Source organism: Anser cygnoides, chromosome 2 (assembly GCF_040182565.1).
Source record: "Anser cygnoides isolate HZ-2024a breed goose chromosome 2, Taihu_goose_T2T_genome, whole genome shotgun sequence".
In the NCBI taxonomy this organism is placed as follows: domain Eukaryota; kingdom Metazoa; phylum Chordata; class Aves; order Anseriformes; family Anatidae; genus Anser; species Anser cygnoides.
Window position 1 is genome coordinate 47,559,961 of NC_089874.1, and position 14,230 is coordinate 47,574,190.

Sequence of the window (14,230 nt, forward strand, 5' to 3'; positions counted from 1 at the left end):
TTCTGGACAGGATCAAAAGTGACAAGATAGTGGAAGATAAGAATTCCAGGGACTGCATAGGTGACTGAGACTTGCCACTCATGGATACCTGTCCTGTTTAATTTCATAAGACAGAAGGGTAAGTCCTGAAAAATACCCTATGGCTATACAACTACAGAACACTGTGCTTAAGAATTCGTCCATCTAAAAGAAGGACATATCAAAATTCAAAGGAAGACTAATCAGAAATAGAAAATACTTATCAAAATTCTCTCAGTGCCCTATCCAAGTGCATAATCTAAGTACCAAAATACTCTTGACTCTTTTCCAATACAAACCACAGGATGCAAATTTCAAAAAACAGAAAGTCAAGAACAGTGCCAACAATATTACACTTTTTCTCACCATCCTGAAAACACTACATAGAATCATAGAATATCTGAGTTGGAAGGGACCCACAGGGATCATTGAGTCCAACTCCTGGGTCCCCAAAGGACCACCCAAAAAATAAAAATAAAAATCAGACCATGTATCTGAGAGTGTTGCCCAAACACTTCTTGAACTCTGAGAGACTCGGTGCTGTGACCACTTCCCTGGGGAGTCTGTTCCAACACCTGACCACCCTCTCAGTGAAAAACCTTCTCCTGATATCCAGAGCCTGATCAATGAGCTACACAGAGTTTAAAGAAGCCTCCATTTAGCCCTTCACAAGCTAAATAAACCTTGCACACAGAACATAAGCATACATACGCCTCTAAGGTGAAACAGTATATAACCATCCTGGATGAAAAATGAAAAATCATATCAAACATATCCAATGAAAATGTGTGCCTTGGATCTCAATACACAGAATATAATTAGTCAAGTTAAAATTAACCATTTATACTATGAAGAGTGCCATGGGATATCAAGTGATAATCAACTACAATACCCACCTCACATCTGAAAATCCTGTATATTACAAGACATAAAAACAACATTTTCATACTGTACTTTAATTTTTGAAAAGCTATGTTATTCTTAATACCAAGTAAATGAACAAAAATAACAATTCATATTTTAGTAGTTTGAATTGCTTGTAAAATGCCTGAGAACAAAATGAAATACTATTAAGCTTTGACTATTCAAAATCATACTCTCATTGACTAAATATTTTCTTTATGGTTGCTATTGAAAATATTTTATTAAGCTTAAAAAAAATTCTTCCACAAGGGTTTAACGATGAATGTACAATATTTACATGGGAATTTGGTAGAGCACATAAAATATTATAAATTGAGCACAAAGTTGAAAATACAGCTTAAGGGGCTTAAAAAAAAAAGAAAAAGAAAAAACCTGAATTATTCAGATAAATTGGTCAATATTAGTTTGATTCTCTGTTCTGTAAACAATAAAGTACAGCAAAGGCACTGTACCACAAGAGAGAGCTAGGCCTGCCAAAAGCTAAATTTGTTTAAATTATACTATACTAGCTCTATTTAAATCATAGTTTAATTGCTGTTTGAATTGTATTACAGCAGTTATGATTAGCTGCATTCATCTTCTGACTAATTTAAACCAGATCTTCTTAACTCTGAGCTGTAAGCTCAACGTATAGCTCCTTGACCAAAGGACATGGGACAGCCCGGCCTAGAGATTCCAATTCCCAAATCTCCGCGTTGTTTGTTACAGTATCTATGGTTATCTTCTTGGGTTTCTTTTTAAGGAGTTTCATTGCATTTTAAATCAGTCAACGTGTACGCAAAATTCACAAAGCTGTATTTAAAAGCCTACTTTGCAACCAGATTAAAAGCCAAGGTGCAGAAGGCCTGCCTCACCGCCCCGGGCCCTCAGGGCACACCCCGGGAGGGGATGGCTGCCACCCGGGGTGCCAGGTGAGTGGTCCATCCCTTATTTCTGAGCCTGCAAATGTGATGGCTTAAGGTTGCCAAGCAACAGTGCCGTGCGAACGGCCTCCCTATCTGTGATCTCTGGAGATGCTCTCAAATTTCATTAAAACCTGTCCGTACCTATTACACCAGGGCCTGTGTGGGGTCTGTAAACAGAGGAAGCCTCTCAAGGCTGAGGGAAGGAATAAAGAAATGAAGTGGCATTACCCTTTCCATCTATCTGCTTATGAGTATTTTAAGAAACCCCTCCTTTTTACGATGAGCATAATATGTCTCAAAGTAGATTAGTGTTTTATTCTTGGGGGAATCTTTAGTTGTTTATGTCTAATAAAATGCTTCATCCTACCCAAGGATATTATTCTACTATAGACTGAAAACAACAAAAGATGGTCTATAAAAAGAGATGCAAGCTTGGTAACAACTTGAAAATAATAGATACTAATTAAGGCTAGAAATTGTTTGTATAAGAACCATCCAGATTGTAAACAAACAAACAAACAAACCATTAACAGCAGGTGCTTTTATAGTGAGCATACTTATACATGTCAGTGAGCCACAAGTGAGTATTGTATTCAGAATCTAACAAGCATCTCTGTTACAAAATCATCCCTTAGAGCAATGGAATATTATGGATTACCTTAGTAACTAATTTAAATAAAGGCACACTTAAAAGATTCAGATTACGAGAAAGATGTGTAAGAAGTTTTTCTGCAGCTAACAGACTATTTGAGAAAACTACACTCTCACAGCAGATGTGCCAACAGGTTCACTTAGCTTCATAAAACTCTCGAAAAAGCAGACTGCGGGGAATTGCTGCACAAGCACCTCCTTGTGGCGCAGAATACTTAGAGCTGAAGATGTAAAAGGGACACTGAAAATCTCTTGGGATTTTGCTTCCCCTTCTCTGAGGCGAGCTCCAGGTAGATGTATTTGCAGCAGTCTACTGAGGAGGAAATCTCCAGTAGGAAATTTGACTTTCAGAGGGATTGCAGAGTAGCTATCCTAAATCAAACATCTGTGCTACTCAGACTATCTCTCTTCAAGCTCTAAGTATCTTTCCTCATAATGCATAATCACTGATTAAGATAGCGGGGACCTAGTCTGGGGACTATCACGGTAATTATATTTTTTGTATGTATGTGTGTATATACATATATATATACACACACACACACATTATTTATGTATATATATATATGATTTAATATACAAATACAAATTCAGATGTGAACTCAGCAAATCTCTGTACAAAACTCAGAATGATACCATTACTAACCTAGTGACAGAACTATTTAGAGATGTATGAATGATATTTTAGACATAGTGACCACTGGTTAACCAGGCTGCAGAGTTCACTGGAAACAGGAAAGTAAATCTGTTTGCAGACACAGAATGATGCTGTTGCTGGGGCGCAGGCTGGTAAAGAAAGCAAATCAGTGTTCAATAGCCCTACAATAAAATTATTGAAAGTTATAGACCTCTGTTACAGTTCAAGTACCATTGATCTAGCCTCTGCATCTTTACTACACAGCCTAATACAATTTGAGAAATCCTCATACATATCTCCACAGGGTACCTGACTTTCAGATGATTTCTTAATTATCTTAGTTGCTCAAAAATGAAGGATGAACTACTTTTTGACAGTTATGATATGAAAATTAGTGAAAATCAGGTTCTAGAAAGAAGATTGGAAGAAAAAAATGTGATTTAGGTAGAATTCAGGTATACTTTCTGACGTACTTAAGGTAAAAGTCACAGAACAAAAGTTCACTCTCCACAGTGAGTGGAGAACTGCCTGTTAAAGCTTGATGCTTATTCATTTTTCTCAGAGGAATTTTTCCTTATTACCAGATGAAATATAGAGGAGTCTTCCCTTGTTTTGAAAGATGAAATATTTTCTTTGTCAGTATCCAGCTGTAAGCCCACAGTGATTATCTGTCCATTGGAAAGGCATTGGCTAGTTCTATAAAAATGCTGCTGATAATTGCTTGCCTTTACATTACATACTAAATGGTAATTTGAGCTGGCAGTTAGATTTTTTTTTCTCTGGGGAAAAAGAAATTAAAATCTTCTGAGCAAGGTAGGCAAAAATTGAACTATTTGCTTCCCAAATGAAAATCTCTTCCACTTCACAAAGAAATACTCAAATGCAGATGATTTACTCAACTGTAACAAGATACATTATAACCTCACAGAAAAGATGAAGTGGTCAGATAGTGATTTCCACAAAGGGTGGTAGGAGATGCTTCCAGAACTAAAAGACAGAACAAGAGCACTCTTCCGACATCGCTGTTCAGTTACACAGATGCCACTAAAAAGGAGTACCTGAATAGCAGTATTATCTAACCCCAGATGAAGCAACCAGAATAAGAGTGTTAGTAAGAGGGCTGAAAGGAAAAAAAAGAAATCTGTTTCTTTGCTTCGATAATTTTATTCAATTTCTGTCCATTGTATCAATGCCCGTGAGAGAACATCCCTGAGAAAGACTAGTTAACCTGGACCTGACAGAGGCAAACGTTTTTAAATGATCCTTATTTACACAGTTTAAAAAGTCAGCTCAAAGCATATTTTTTCTGGTTTTCACTCATAGTAATTTCTTTTTACAGCAAAATCACTACTTGAATACACAGCAATCTGTGGAGCTGGTTGGGATCCACCCAAGGGTGCTGAAGAAGCTGTCAGGTGCCTTGGTGGAAGCGTTCGCCAAGCCACTTTCAATAATTTACCAGCAGCCCTGGCTAACTGGGGAGGTTCCAGCTGACTGGAATGTGGTGTCCATCTACAAGAAGGCCAGGAAGGAGGATCCAGGGAACTACAGGCCTACCAGTCTGACCTTGGTGCCAGGGAAGGTCATGGAGCAGATCATCTTGAGTACCATCACACAGCACATACAGGACACCCAGGTGATCACACACCGAAACCCACTGCACATGGATTTTTGAAAGGCAGGTCCTGCCTGACTAACCTGACCTCCTTCTACAGTAACATGACCTGCTTAGTGGAGGAGGGAAAGGCTGTGGACTTGTTTACTTGGACTTTATCAAGGCATTTGATACTGTTTCCCACAGCATTCGTCTGGAAAAACTGGCTGTTCACGGCTTGAACAGATGTACTGATCACTGGGTGAAAAACCGGTGGGATGGATGGGCCTAAAAGGCTTTAGTGAATGGAGTTAAATCTGGTTGGCAGCCTGTTGCATTCCCCAGGGCCCAGCACTGGGGCCAGTTTTGTTTGACATTTTTATTGGCACTCTTGAGGAGGAAATTGAGTGCACCTCATTGCATTCGCAGATGACACCAAGTTGGGCGGGTATGTTGATGTGCCTAAGGGCAGGAAGGCTCTGCAGAGGGTTGTGGACAGTCTAGATTGATGGGCTGTGTCCAGCTATATGGGATTCAACAAGGCTAAGCGCTGGGTGCTGCACTTGGGTCATAACAACCCCATGCAGTGGTATAGGCTGCAAAAGTTATCAGAAGAAAAGGATCTGGGGGTGCTGGTAGACTGCCTGCTGGAATGAGCCAGCAGTGTGCCCTGCTGGCCGAGAAGGCCGATGCCATCCAGGCATGCATCAGAGATCATGTGGTCAGCAGGACTAGGGAAGTGTCCTTCTGCACTCACTGCTGGTGAGACCACACCTCCAGTACTGTGTTCGGTTTGGGGCTCCTCACTGCAACAAGGACCTGAGTTGCTGGAACACATTCAGAGAAGAGCAATCGTGTTGGCGAAGGGACTAGAAAACAAGATGAGGGGGGTATGAAATATTTATGAGGGGGGGCTGAGGGAACTGGGGTTGTTTAGTCTGGAGAAAAGAAGACGGGAAGGAGATCGCGTTGGTCTCTACAACTACCTGACAGGAGGCTGCAGCAAGGTGAGCATCTGCCTCTTTTCTCAGTTGACAAGTGTCAGAACTTGAACAAGTGGCCTGAAGTTGCACCAGGGAAGGTTTAGATTGGATATCAGGAAGAATTTCTTCAAGGAAAAAGTGGTTAGACATTGGAAAAGGCTGCCCTGGGAAGCAGGTATTAAAGAAATGTGTGGATGTGGTGCTTAGACACATGGTTTAGTGGTGGACATGTAGTATTAGGCTGATGGTTGGACTGGGTGATCATAAAGGTCTTTTCAAACCTAAATGATTCTGTGAAAATGAAGCCATGAAAAAAGGGCTGTTCATGAAGATTGCATTAGTAAGTACTTCTTGCCCCTGTCTGGCCTACAATCTGTGTTTGTGGTTTAAGAAACGAATGCAACAAAATAGTAGGACTAAGATCAGTGAAGAAAGTGCTGCAAGAAGTTTATATTGCCCTGCAGTCAACTTGCTGGACAAAGCTGATAATGAGAAACGACCACATTAAAAACAAACACAACAACTTTGTCCAAAAAAAAAATCCATCTACTGAAGGTAAGACTTCATAAATAAATAATATTAAATTAAAACACCATATAAAGTTAACACTTCATCAAGATAAGGCCATCTTGTATGTTGACAATTTCTCTGACATGATGGTAAATTGAAGATTCTGATATCAGGATATAGGTCTCCATTGGCCCACTGGAAATATATGAAACTTTTGGACAAAGACTAGCTAGTCCTACTGCTATACCATTTCCTTATTTCCAGAAATACATGCAATAAAGGCACCTATACCATAAAAACATCGAATTCTTTTTACACATTCCTGTCTTATGGAAGCAATACCTGTGGTCTCTAATAATGAAGTTACTGGGATCACATATCAGAAAGATGGCCTCTACAAGCACTGATTGGCAAGAATGCAATTCATGCACTTAGTCATCCCCCTAATAAAATACTGCTCAGATATGAGCAGTTTATGAAAAAAAATGAAAAACACTGTTAAAGGTTTTAAAATTTAGCATGAACAGATGGTGTGGGCTGCATCCTTGTTAAACAGATATCATTATATTTCAATGTCTTTCATGATTACGACAATTTTGACAAGATAATCATCTCCTCTGAACAGAACTTTTTAAGGTTTGGAGAAATAATTCAAGATTTATTAAATAATCTGTCAAATTATCTATGAACCTTGCTTTCAAAAGAAATCCTATGATCTTATTAAAATAATTACAGAAAATCTGTATCTGATATAAATAACAAGTACCAGCAGCACTGGTATATACAAAGGAGATATCTAAAAAGTATAGGAACTTCCAAGATTCAAAAGGTGATAACATAGCTTTGGTCTCTTGAGATACTCATTAGAAATTTCTGTGCTACATATCCCGTGTGCCAGGTCAACTTTTGAATCATAGTCTTCAAAATGGAAGGAAAGGAAACCATTCTGTAGCTATGTTAAAATGAAATAATCTAGATATGTATATTGCAGCCTCCTTTCCTCACACATTGTTGCCTCTTTCCTCTTACTTGTTCTGTGAAAAAGCAAAAAATAAAAAATAAAAATAATAAAATAAAAAAACACTTCTCGCCAGCACAACAATTACACAAAAAATTAAAAATTAATCTTAAATCTTAAAAAAAAGTCTTAAAATTTTTTTGTTAGAATTCTCTTTTTAAGAAGAGCAGCAGAAAACAAAGGAGATGAGTAAATCGTGATGTGATGTCAAGAATGAGAGAAATTGTGAATTTTAAATGCCATTTCAATTTCAATTTCTTATATTCATGTTTCTTGTAGGGAAAAATAGGGCTGAGCAAAATGAGGAAGAAGGGTATAGCATTTACTTTCTTGTGATTTAAATAAAATAGGCAGGAGAAAGAAGATGGGAGCAACTCCAAAAGCCCTATAAAAAGGTGGCTTCCTCTTAACTCTATAAGTAAGATGACTTCTGCTGCCTTTGATTATGGCCTTATTCTAGTACCCAGCACTGCAATTGCAAAATTCAAGTGTCTTCTCCTGCTTATGCTGGGGAATTTACCCTCTTTTAATTGAAAACTCCTGCTCTTGGAGAATAAAAGGTGAAATAATCAAGCACTGCAAGGTGACAGTGGAGGCAAAGCTTCTATCAAGAGACTTTGAGATAAAAAGCATAGTATTATTTAAAAGAATTTCACAGATACAGAAGGTTTTCTATCTAAGCTACTTGAGAGAAACAATGCTGCTGTCATTCCACCATGACATAGAGTGACAGAACTAAAACTCCTACATGTCAATAACATCAGCAGACCAGCCCGTGTATGATTCCCACTGATTGACTTGCTATTCTAAAACCACTCTAACAGAAGTAGTCCCTATCACTTGGTGAGAATGAGGAGTCAACAGCCGATGTACAAACCTATTTCAAGTACAAAATGGTACTTTATTTACCATTATATCAAGTACTATGCTTCTGAACAGCTATTCAATTCTTTGAGAAGGCATTCATAAAAATGCCCCAATACTTCATGAAGCTGAAGTACTAAAATATATAAATAACACGAGTTATTTCAATAGCTGAACAGGTAACTGAAATAGGAAAAATCCAACAACCGTTTTGTAAGAGTTTTTAAAAACAGAAGGCTATCTTCTCCAGAGAAATTTACTGAAAGTTAAAGACAGGAAATTTAACTTCACATATTTTGTTTTTAAAATTCCTTTATACACTTTTTTTTTTTTTTTTACTTTAAAAGGAAAATTATAGCTAAAAAAAGTATCCAATGATACAAAAAACAACAAGGAATTTTCAAATGTTTAGAAGCCGACTCACCAGTCTCTTTATAATCCTCAACAAAAGCTTCAGTTGTCGTGTATCTTTTTTGGATTTCAGCACGTCAGCGAAGCTGTCCATGTTTTCTGGAGACATGCTCTCCTCACTGTTCCCTCCATACAGCTGAACCAGCAATGATAAGCACTGTGAGGCATTCTCAAATATTTCAATATCTTCACTGGGAAGCTAAAAATGAACAAACAAAAATCAAATTCCAATTTCAGAAAAATTGCATTATCGCTGGGAATTCAGAAGAATGTTAACATTAACATTGTGGCAGGAAATAATTGTTTCTAGTTGACTGACTCAAAATTCCATTAAACTAAGCTTAATAAAGTGATGAAAATGTAACTAAAATATATCTATTCTTAAGCAGCAGTATAACTATGTCTCAGTTATGATCATATCGAATAGCATATCTAGAGAGACATCATAAAAGCACTGAAAACGTTGCTCCCAATTCTGTTATTTTCAGACCATATACTTAGCTTTAAAATAGAAACAGTATGATCAGAAAGTATCATCATAGCCATGATGTCTAATCTTCTGCATAATGCACACCATAAAACTTCATTTAATTATTTCTAAGTCAAGTCCACAGCTCCTGGTTGAGGTAGAGTACAGGCTATGTAATGGATTTTAACTGAGCCACATTAGAAGGTACATTTTGCAGATTTAAAATATTTTTTGGAGCTCTTTTCTAAATTCCAGCTTTTCTGTACTGCTTTGAAGAGTGGATACTTGAGCAGGCCCTAGCAATGGGATGGAGGAACTCTTTCCTGGGAAAGAAAATCATGGAAAAGATTTGGGGATATGGCTAATACTGATTTTTAAATGAGCTTCTGGTAGTATGACACCACTATCAAAATAATTTATATCCTTCTTTAAAGTACAATCTGGAAATCACATGCAGAGAGATTATATTGTGCTTGTATTTGGCACTGGTGGAATAACAACAGGAATGCAATGCTTACTTTTGGTGCATACTGTTCTTGAACGTAAGTGAAAAAATCAGAGATTTCTTGGGAACAGTCAAGAGGATGATAGATTGGAAAACCTAACAGTGAAAGTCTGAAGGAATTCAATCTATATAGTTTATCAAAGGGAGGGCTAAAGGGCACTTGATCATATTCTTCTGTTCCATGTGAGAAAAAGGAAGTTGAGGATAGCTTAATTTCTATACCTGAAAAAGGACTGATAAGAGATGTTGGCTCAAAACTCTATCTAAAGCAATTTAGATTAGAGGGAAGAACTAATTTGATTTTCTTTCCTTCTTTTTTCATTATTAAGGGCCATTAACCACTGAAATAACTTCCTCAGAACTGAGACAGATTCTCCATCACAGACTATATATAACAATAGTGTTGTTTTTTTCCCTTTTTCTTCTAAATAGCAACAACAAAACCCTTTACTATAAAGAGGAATTAATTTAGGAGAGTCCTAAGTTTTGTGTTACAAAAGACAGTATACTGACTGAATGACCACAGTAGCCTTTTCCGGCCTTACAAACTATAACCTGAACAAAACATACCAGTGGTGATCTTACCAGTAAGGTATGAAATATTTTCACACTTCTGTAACTCCTACACAGTTTCTTAATTCCAAAAATACTAATCACAAAGAAGCGGTATTACAGTATGGTACCCTTACTGACAATTAAAAGCAAACAAATAATCTGTCCAACCGTGTGTGTATATATATATATATATATATCCCCACCTATTGCAATAATAATTACTTATTTTATCTGAAGTATGAACGTCCCAAGTTTTTTCATTTTAAACCCATACAGTTACTTTAAAGTAATCTGGAAACATACCATCAGACACATACTTCTTAAATATCCGAGCAGCAGGTCCCCAGGGATCTGCATGCAAATTTGAACCTGCTTTCCATTAGCTTCACAGAGCTGGCTGTTTAAAACAGACTGAACTGAGATGTAAGTGCTGAATACATAGCCCCAAGACATATCACATTTTACTTGACCTAATGCTGTGCAAGTGACAGGACCACAGCAGCTATTTCTTGCACAGCTTTGCTGTATTTTTTCTCTCCATTCCAGTCTATATTCCACATATTTGATTGTTGTTTCTTTTTCATTATCCAGAGTTAGATAATAACATCATCAACATAAATAGCAAGGCTAAAAAGGAAGAAAAACAACGAGGAGTAACAAGCTTTATAGCTCTATTTATATCTTCCTTCCTTATCAAATCAAAAAAAAAAAATTCCACTGATCTCACTGGGAGCTTTGAGTTGACCTTTACTTCCTTCACTGAAAAATAATAAAAAAAACCACTATTATATAAAGGAGGGAAAGATTACACTACTTTAACATACATCTATTATCCCTTTTAAAAGCAGCACTGTCTAACTTATAGTTCGTTACCAGATGAGTGCAGACAGGTAAAGAAACCACTCCCTGAAATCATAGTACATGAACGACGTTCAGTTTTCAGTTGTGGTTTGTTGGCTAACTAACTAAATAAAAATCAGCGAACATTTGAACAGGTATCTCTTTGCCCCAGTGCTGCAGCAGAGGCCAGTTTCCTGATTTCCATAAGCACAAAATCCCACGCATAATCAAAAATCTCAGTAGCCATACTTGGAAGTGAGACAATTCTCAAGGTCTTTTTCTGAGATGTTCACTAAAACATCAAACTGAGGAAAGGAAGGGTATTAGTCTCTGCAGAGGACTGCCCCTACAGCAATCTTGCATGAAGAAACGCAAAAAGCACCATGTCCTTTGTAGCTCTTCCTGAGACAAGGAGGGCAGAGGGCACACCAGTCCGTTCAGTGTTATTCCTGAGGAATCTGAACAGCAGGCTGTCTCACCGCAAGGCTGTCTACAGCAGGAGTCCCCAGTTAGTGAGACAGTGCCAAGGTCAGGAGGAGCTGAGCTTTGGCTGATGGCTTGACTTACCTTTCCTGGTATGCCCAACCTTTTACTTTTGTAGCTGCTGTCCTTCCCACCACCACCCCCCTGCCCCCCCAAAAAAAAAGAAAGGAAGATTGTGAAAACCTCCACCCCGTATGTTTTTCTGTCAGATACACTTGCTCGTCATGCATTATCAAGTTGTTGGCAACCATCCTCCAAACCCAGCCACCAGTATCATGCCAGGGTTCACAGTACTTGAAAGCAGTGGTGCTGTGCTGTTCTATCACAAATGCCAAAGAAGTCCTTCATCCCCTGTTGTATTGCAGGCTCTTCTGCTACACCAGAGTCCCTTTGAGCTTCAGTGTTACCTATAGTTTGGGGAGCAAGTTGCTGTCATCCTGGAAAATTGTGGAGTGAAATGATAACAGCACAGATTTCGGAAGAAAAAGTAAACAAGTTGGGAATAGGAAAGACAGGATTTTCTCTGGAGGGTCTGAGAAGCATTAGCCTACAGTCTAACCCATCAATAATTAAAGTGGAAGAGGAATTCTCAGCAATGTCCCTCTATAGAGAAAAATGTTTTTGTATACATACTCAGAGCTCTCACCATTTTTCTGTTTCACTACTGACAAATAGTAATTTAGATGTTGTGTCATAAGCTGGTACCCTGAAATTTAGAACTGGCTGCCAGTCTGTGTTAGTACTTCCATTAACGGTAATAAAAAGCAGGAGATCTGAAGAAAATTGTTGGCATGAACAAAAGCAATGACTGAAAATATAATAAATAAAGACAGCAAACCACAGAATGAAAATTCAGCTTTCAAGTAAATAGTATCTCGTGTAATAGGAACAGAAAGAACAATCATATTGCTAGGCAAAAGAATATAGATGGATGGTCCATCTGTTAATCAGCTGGAATAATATTCTCATATTTCTACTCATAACAATTCAATTTGATATGAAGAAGTATATTTCAAGTCTAATGCATTTATAGTTTTTCACGACAGCATCTACTTAAGTTTTTGTTCTTTCAGTTGATGAGACACCCAAGAAAAACTAGAGTTCTAACTTTTTAAGAAAAGATCTGCCCCCTTATATTTCATAATTAGTGGAAAGAACTCTAATTGCCTTTCATTTCACTTTTTATCAGTCTTAGAGGGGATTATAAATTCAGTCTTTCAGCAAGGTAGAAATATTTGTACTCTTTCTCCATGCAGTTTTTAATCTTCTGGGCTAACATATAACTTCAAAAAAAAACCAACCAAACAAAAAAAAAACCAGCATCCTAAAATAAATTAAGGAAGAGCTAAATTCATAATTTTTGCCATTCTACAACTCAGAACTGTAGAATTATTTTTCAGTACAAAATTTTTAAATAATGCTTCAAGACAAGATTTTTGTGCAATGAAATTGCACTCCTTTTACTTAATTTTTATGGCCAAGTTATAACCTCCTGTTAACAGGCTCGTAGCGTACAATTCTACTTCATTTCTAAATGGAACCTGCTCTATGTATTTTAAGGTTAACAGGGTGAAAAGCAGGTTTCTTGTTATTACACATCTATATTTTTGTAGTCTGTTGTCAAAAATACCTGCGTTATGAGCCCACTTGCAGCGTGTTCATGAATTGCAAACCATTGCAAGAAATGTGTGATCATTTCATCTGAAGTGGCAGTTTTCACACCATTGGAGTTGATACAGCATCTAATTTTAGAGCTACGATGAAACTGTCTGGATTACCCGGAGGGGACACTATTTCAGTGCATTAATGAGGTTAAACACAAAGAGAGTTTATTACGATAAGAGATAGATGTTCATTACATCAGTAATGTGATTACAGAATATGCTATACAGGAAGCACCACTGGGAACTATAGGGAAGATGATTTTACAAACATTAAACAAAATGTAAAAGCAAAACATCACTATTAAACCTGCTACCTTTACTATGCTATTCTTATTAGGAAATATGCACAGTTTAAATGAAAAATGAAAACACTGTATTTTGGCTTGGGGCAAAATTTTTGTCCTTATACCTAGGGGAAAATATTTTAAAAAACAATGTATTCTCAGTTCATCTTAGGCTATTCTAACTGCTGAGAAACTAAATCCCTATTTTGAAGTTCTGTGCTTATGACAATATATTCTCTTTTTGTTTGTTTGTTTGTTTAAGGTAGCTTTGTGGAACAGGATCCTTCAAATATACTTCAGAGAGAACATTTCAGATACAATCACAGCAATACATTGTACAGCACAGGACATAAACCTATGTCTTCCCACCCTGACCACAGAACTGCCTGTATTCCTAAGAAATGCAATATAAAATTCTGCACAGTCTGCAGGATTATCATTCTTCTGCAGTCATTTTCATTATTCATTGGCAAATACCTTCACGTGCTCTGAAACTGAAGTCAAGGCTCAGCCTTACAGCCAGTGGAATGTAGGGACAGAAAAGACCTAGGAAAGATCATCTCATTCATCCATGTGCACTGAGGCTCCCCATTTGTCCTCTTCATGTTTGCACATGATTAACTGGTCATTCAACATTAAAATCCAGACATCCTGAAGTTGATAACCAATTATAAATTTTAATGGTTACACTATAATGAAGAAGCCTGTCACCAGAAAACAAACAAAATCTCTCTCAGCAGTCTGATAGGGTGCAGAGAAGACTGAAGGGCCTACGTCTAGGATCTAAAGAGACATGAAACTCCTTTTTATAGGTATTGACAAGGTAATACAGTCATTCCAGCTGTCCAAAAAGCCCATTCAGCTTACAGGAAGTTATCACTCGTAAGCTGAGCCCTCTGATTTAGCTGCCAGCAC

General features: G+C 37.5%; 1 protein-coding gene across 8 annotated transcripts in view; it reads right to left on the reverse strand.

Annotated features, from left to right (window-relative positions):
- Positions 1–14,230, reverse strand: part of ULK4 (unc-51 like kinase 4) — a 246,606-nt gene that overhangs the window by 50,292 nt on the left and 182,084 nt on the right. For all 8 annotated transcript variants that reach the window (XM_066992021.1, XM_066992022.1, XM_066992019.1 and 5 more), the window contains one exon: positions 8,529–8,714. In XM_066992021.1, coding sequence (XP_066848122.1) covers positions 8,529–8,714 — 186 coding nt within the window. The remainder of the gene's footprint in view (positions 1–8,528; positions 8,715–14,230) is intronic.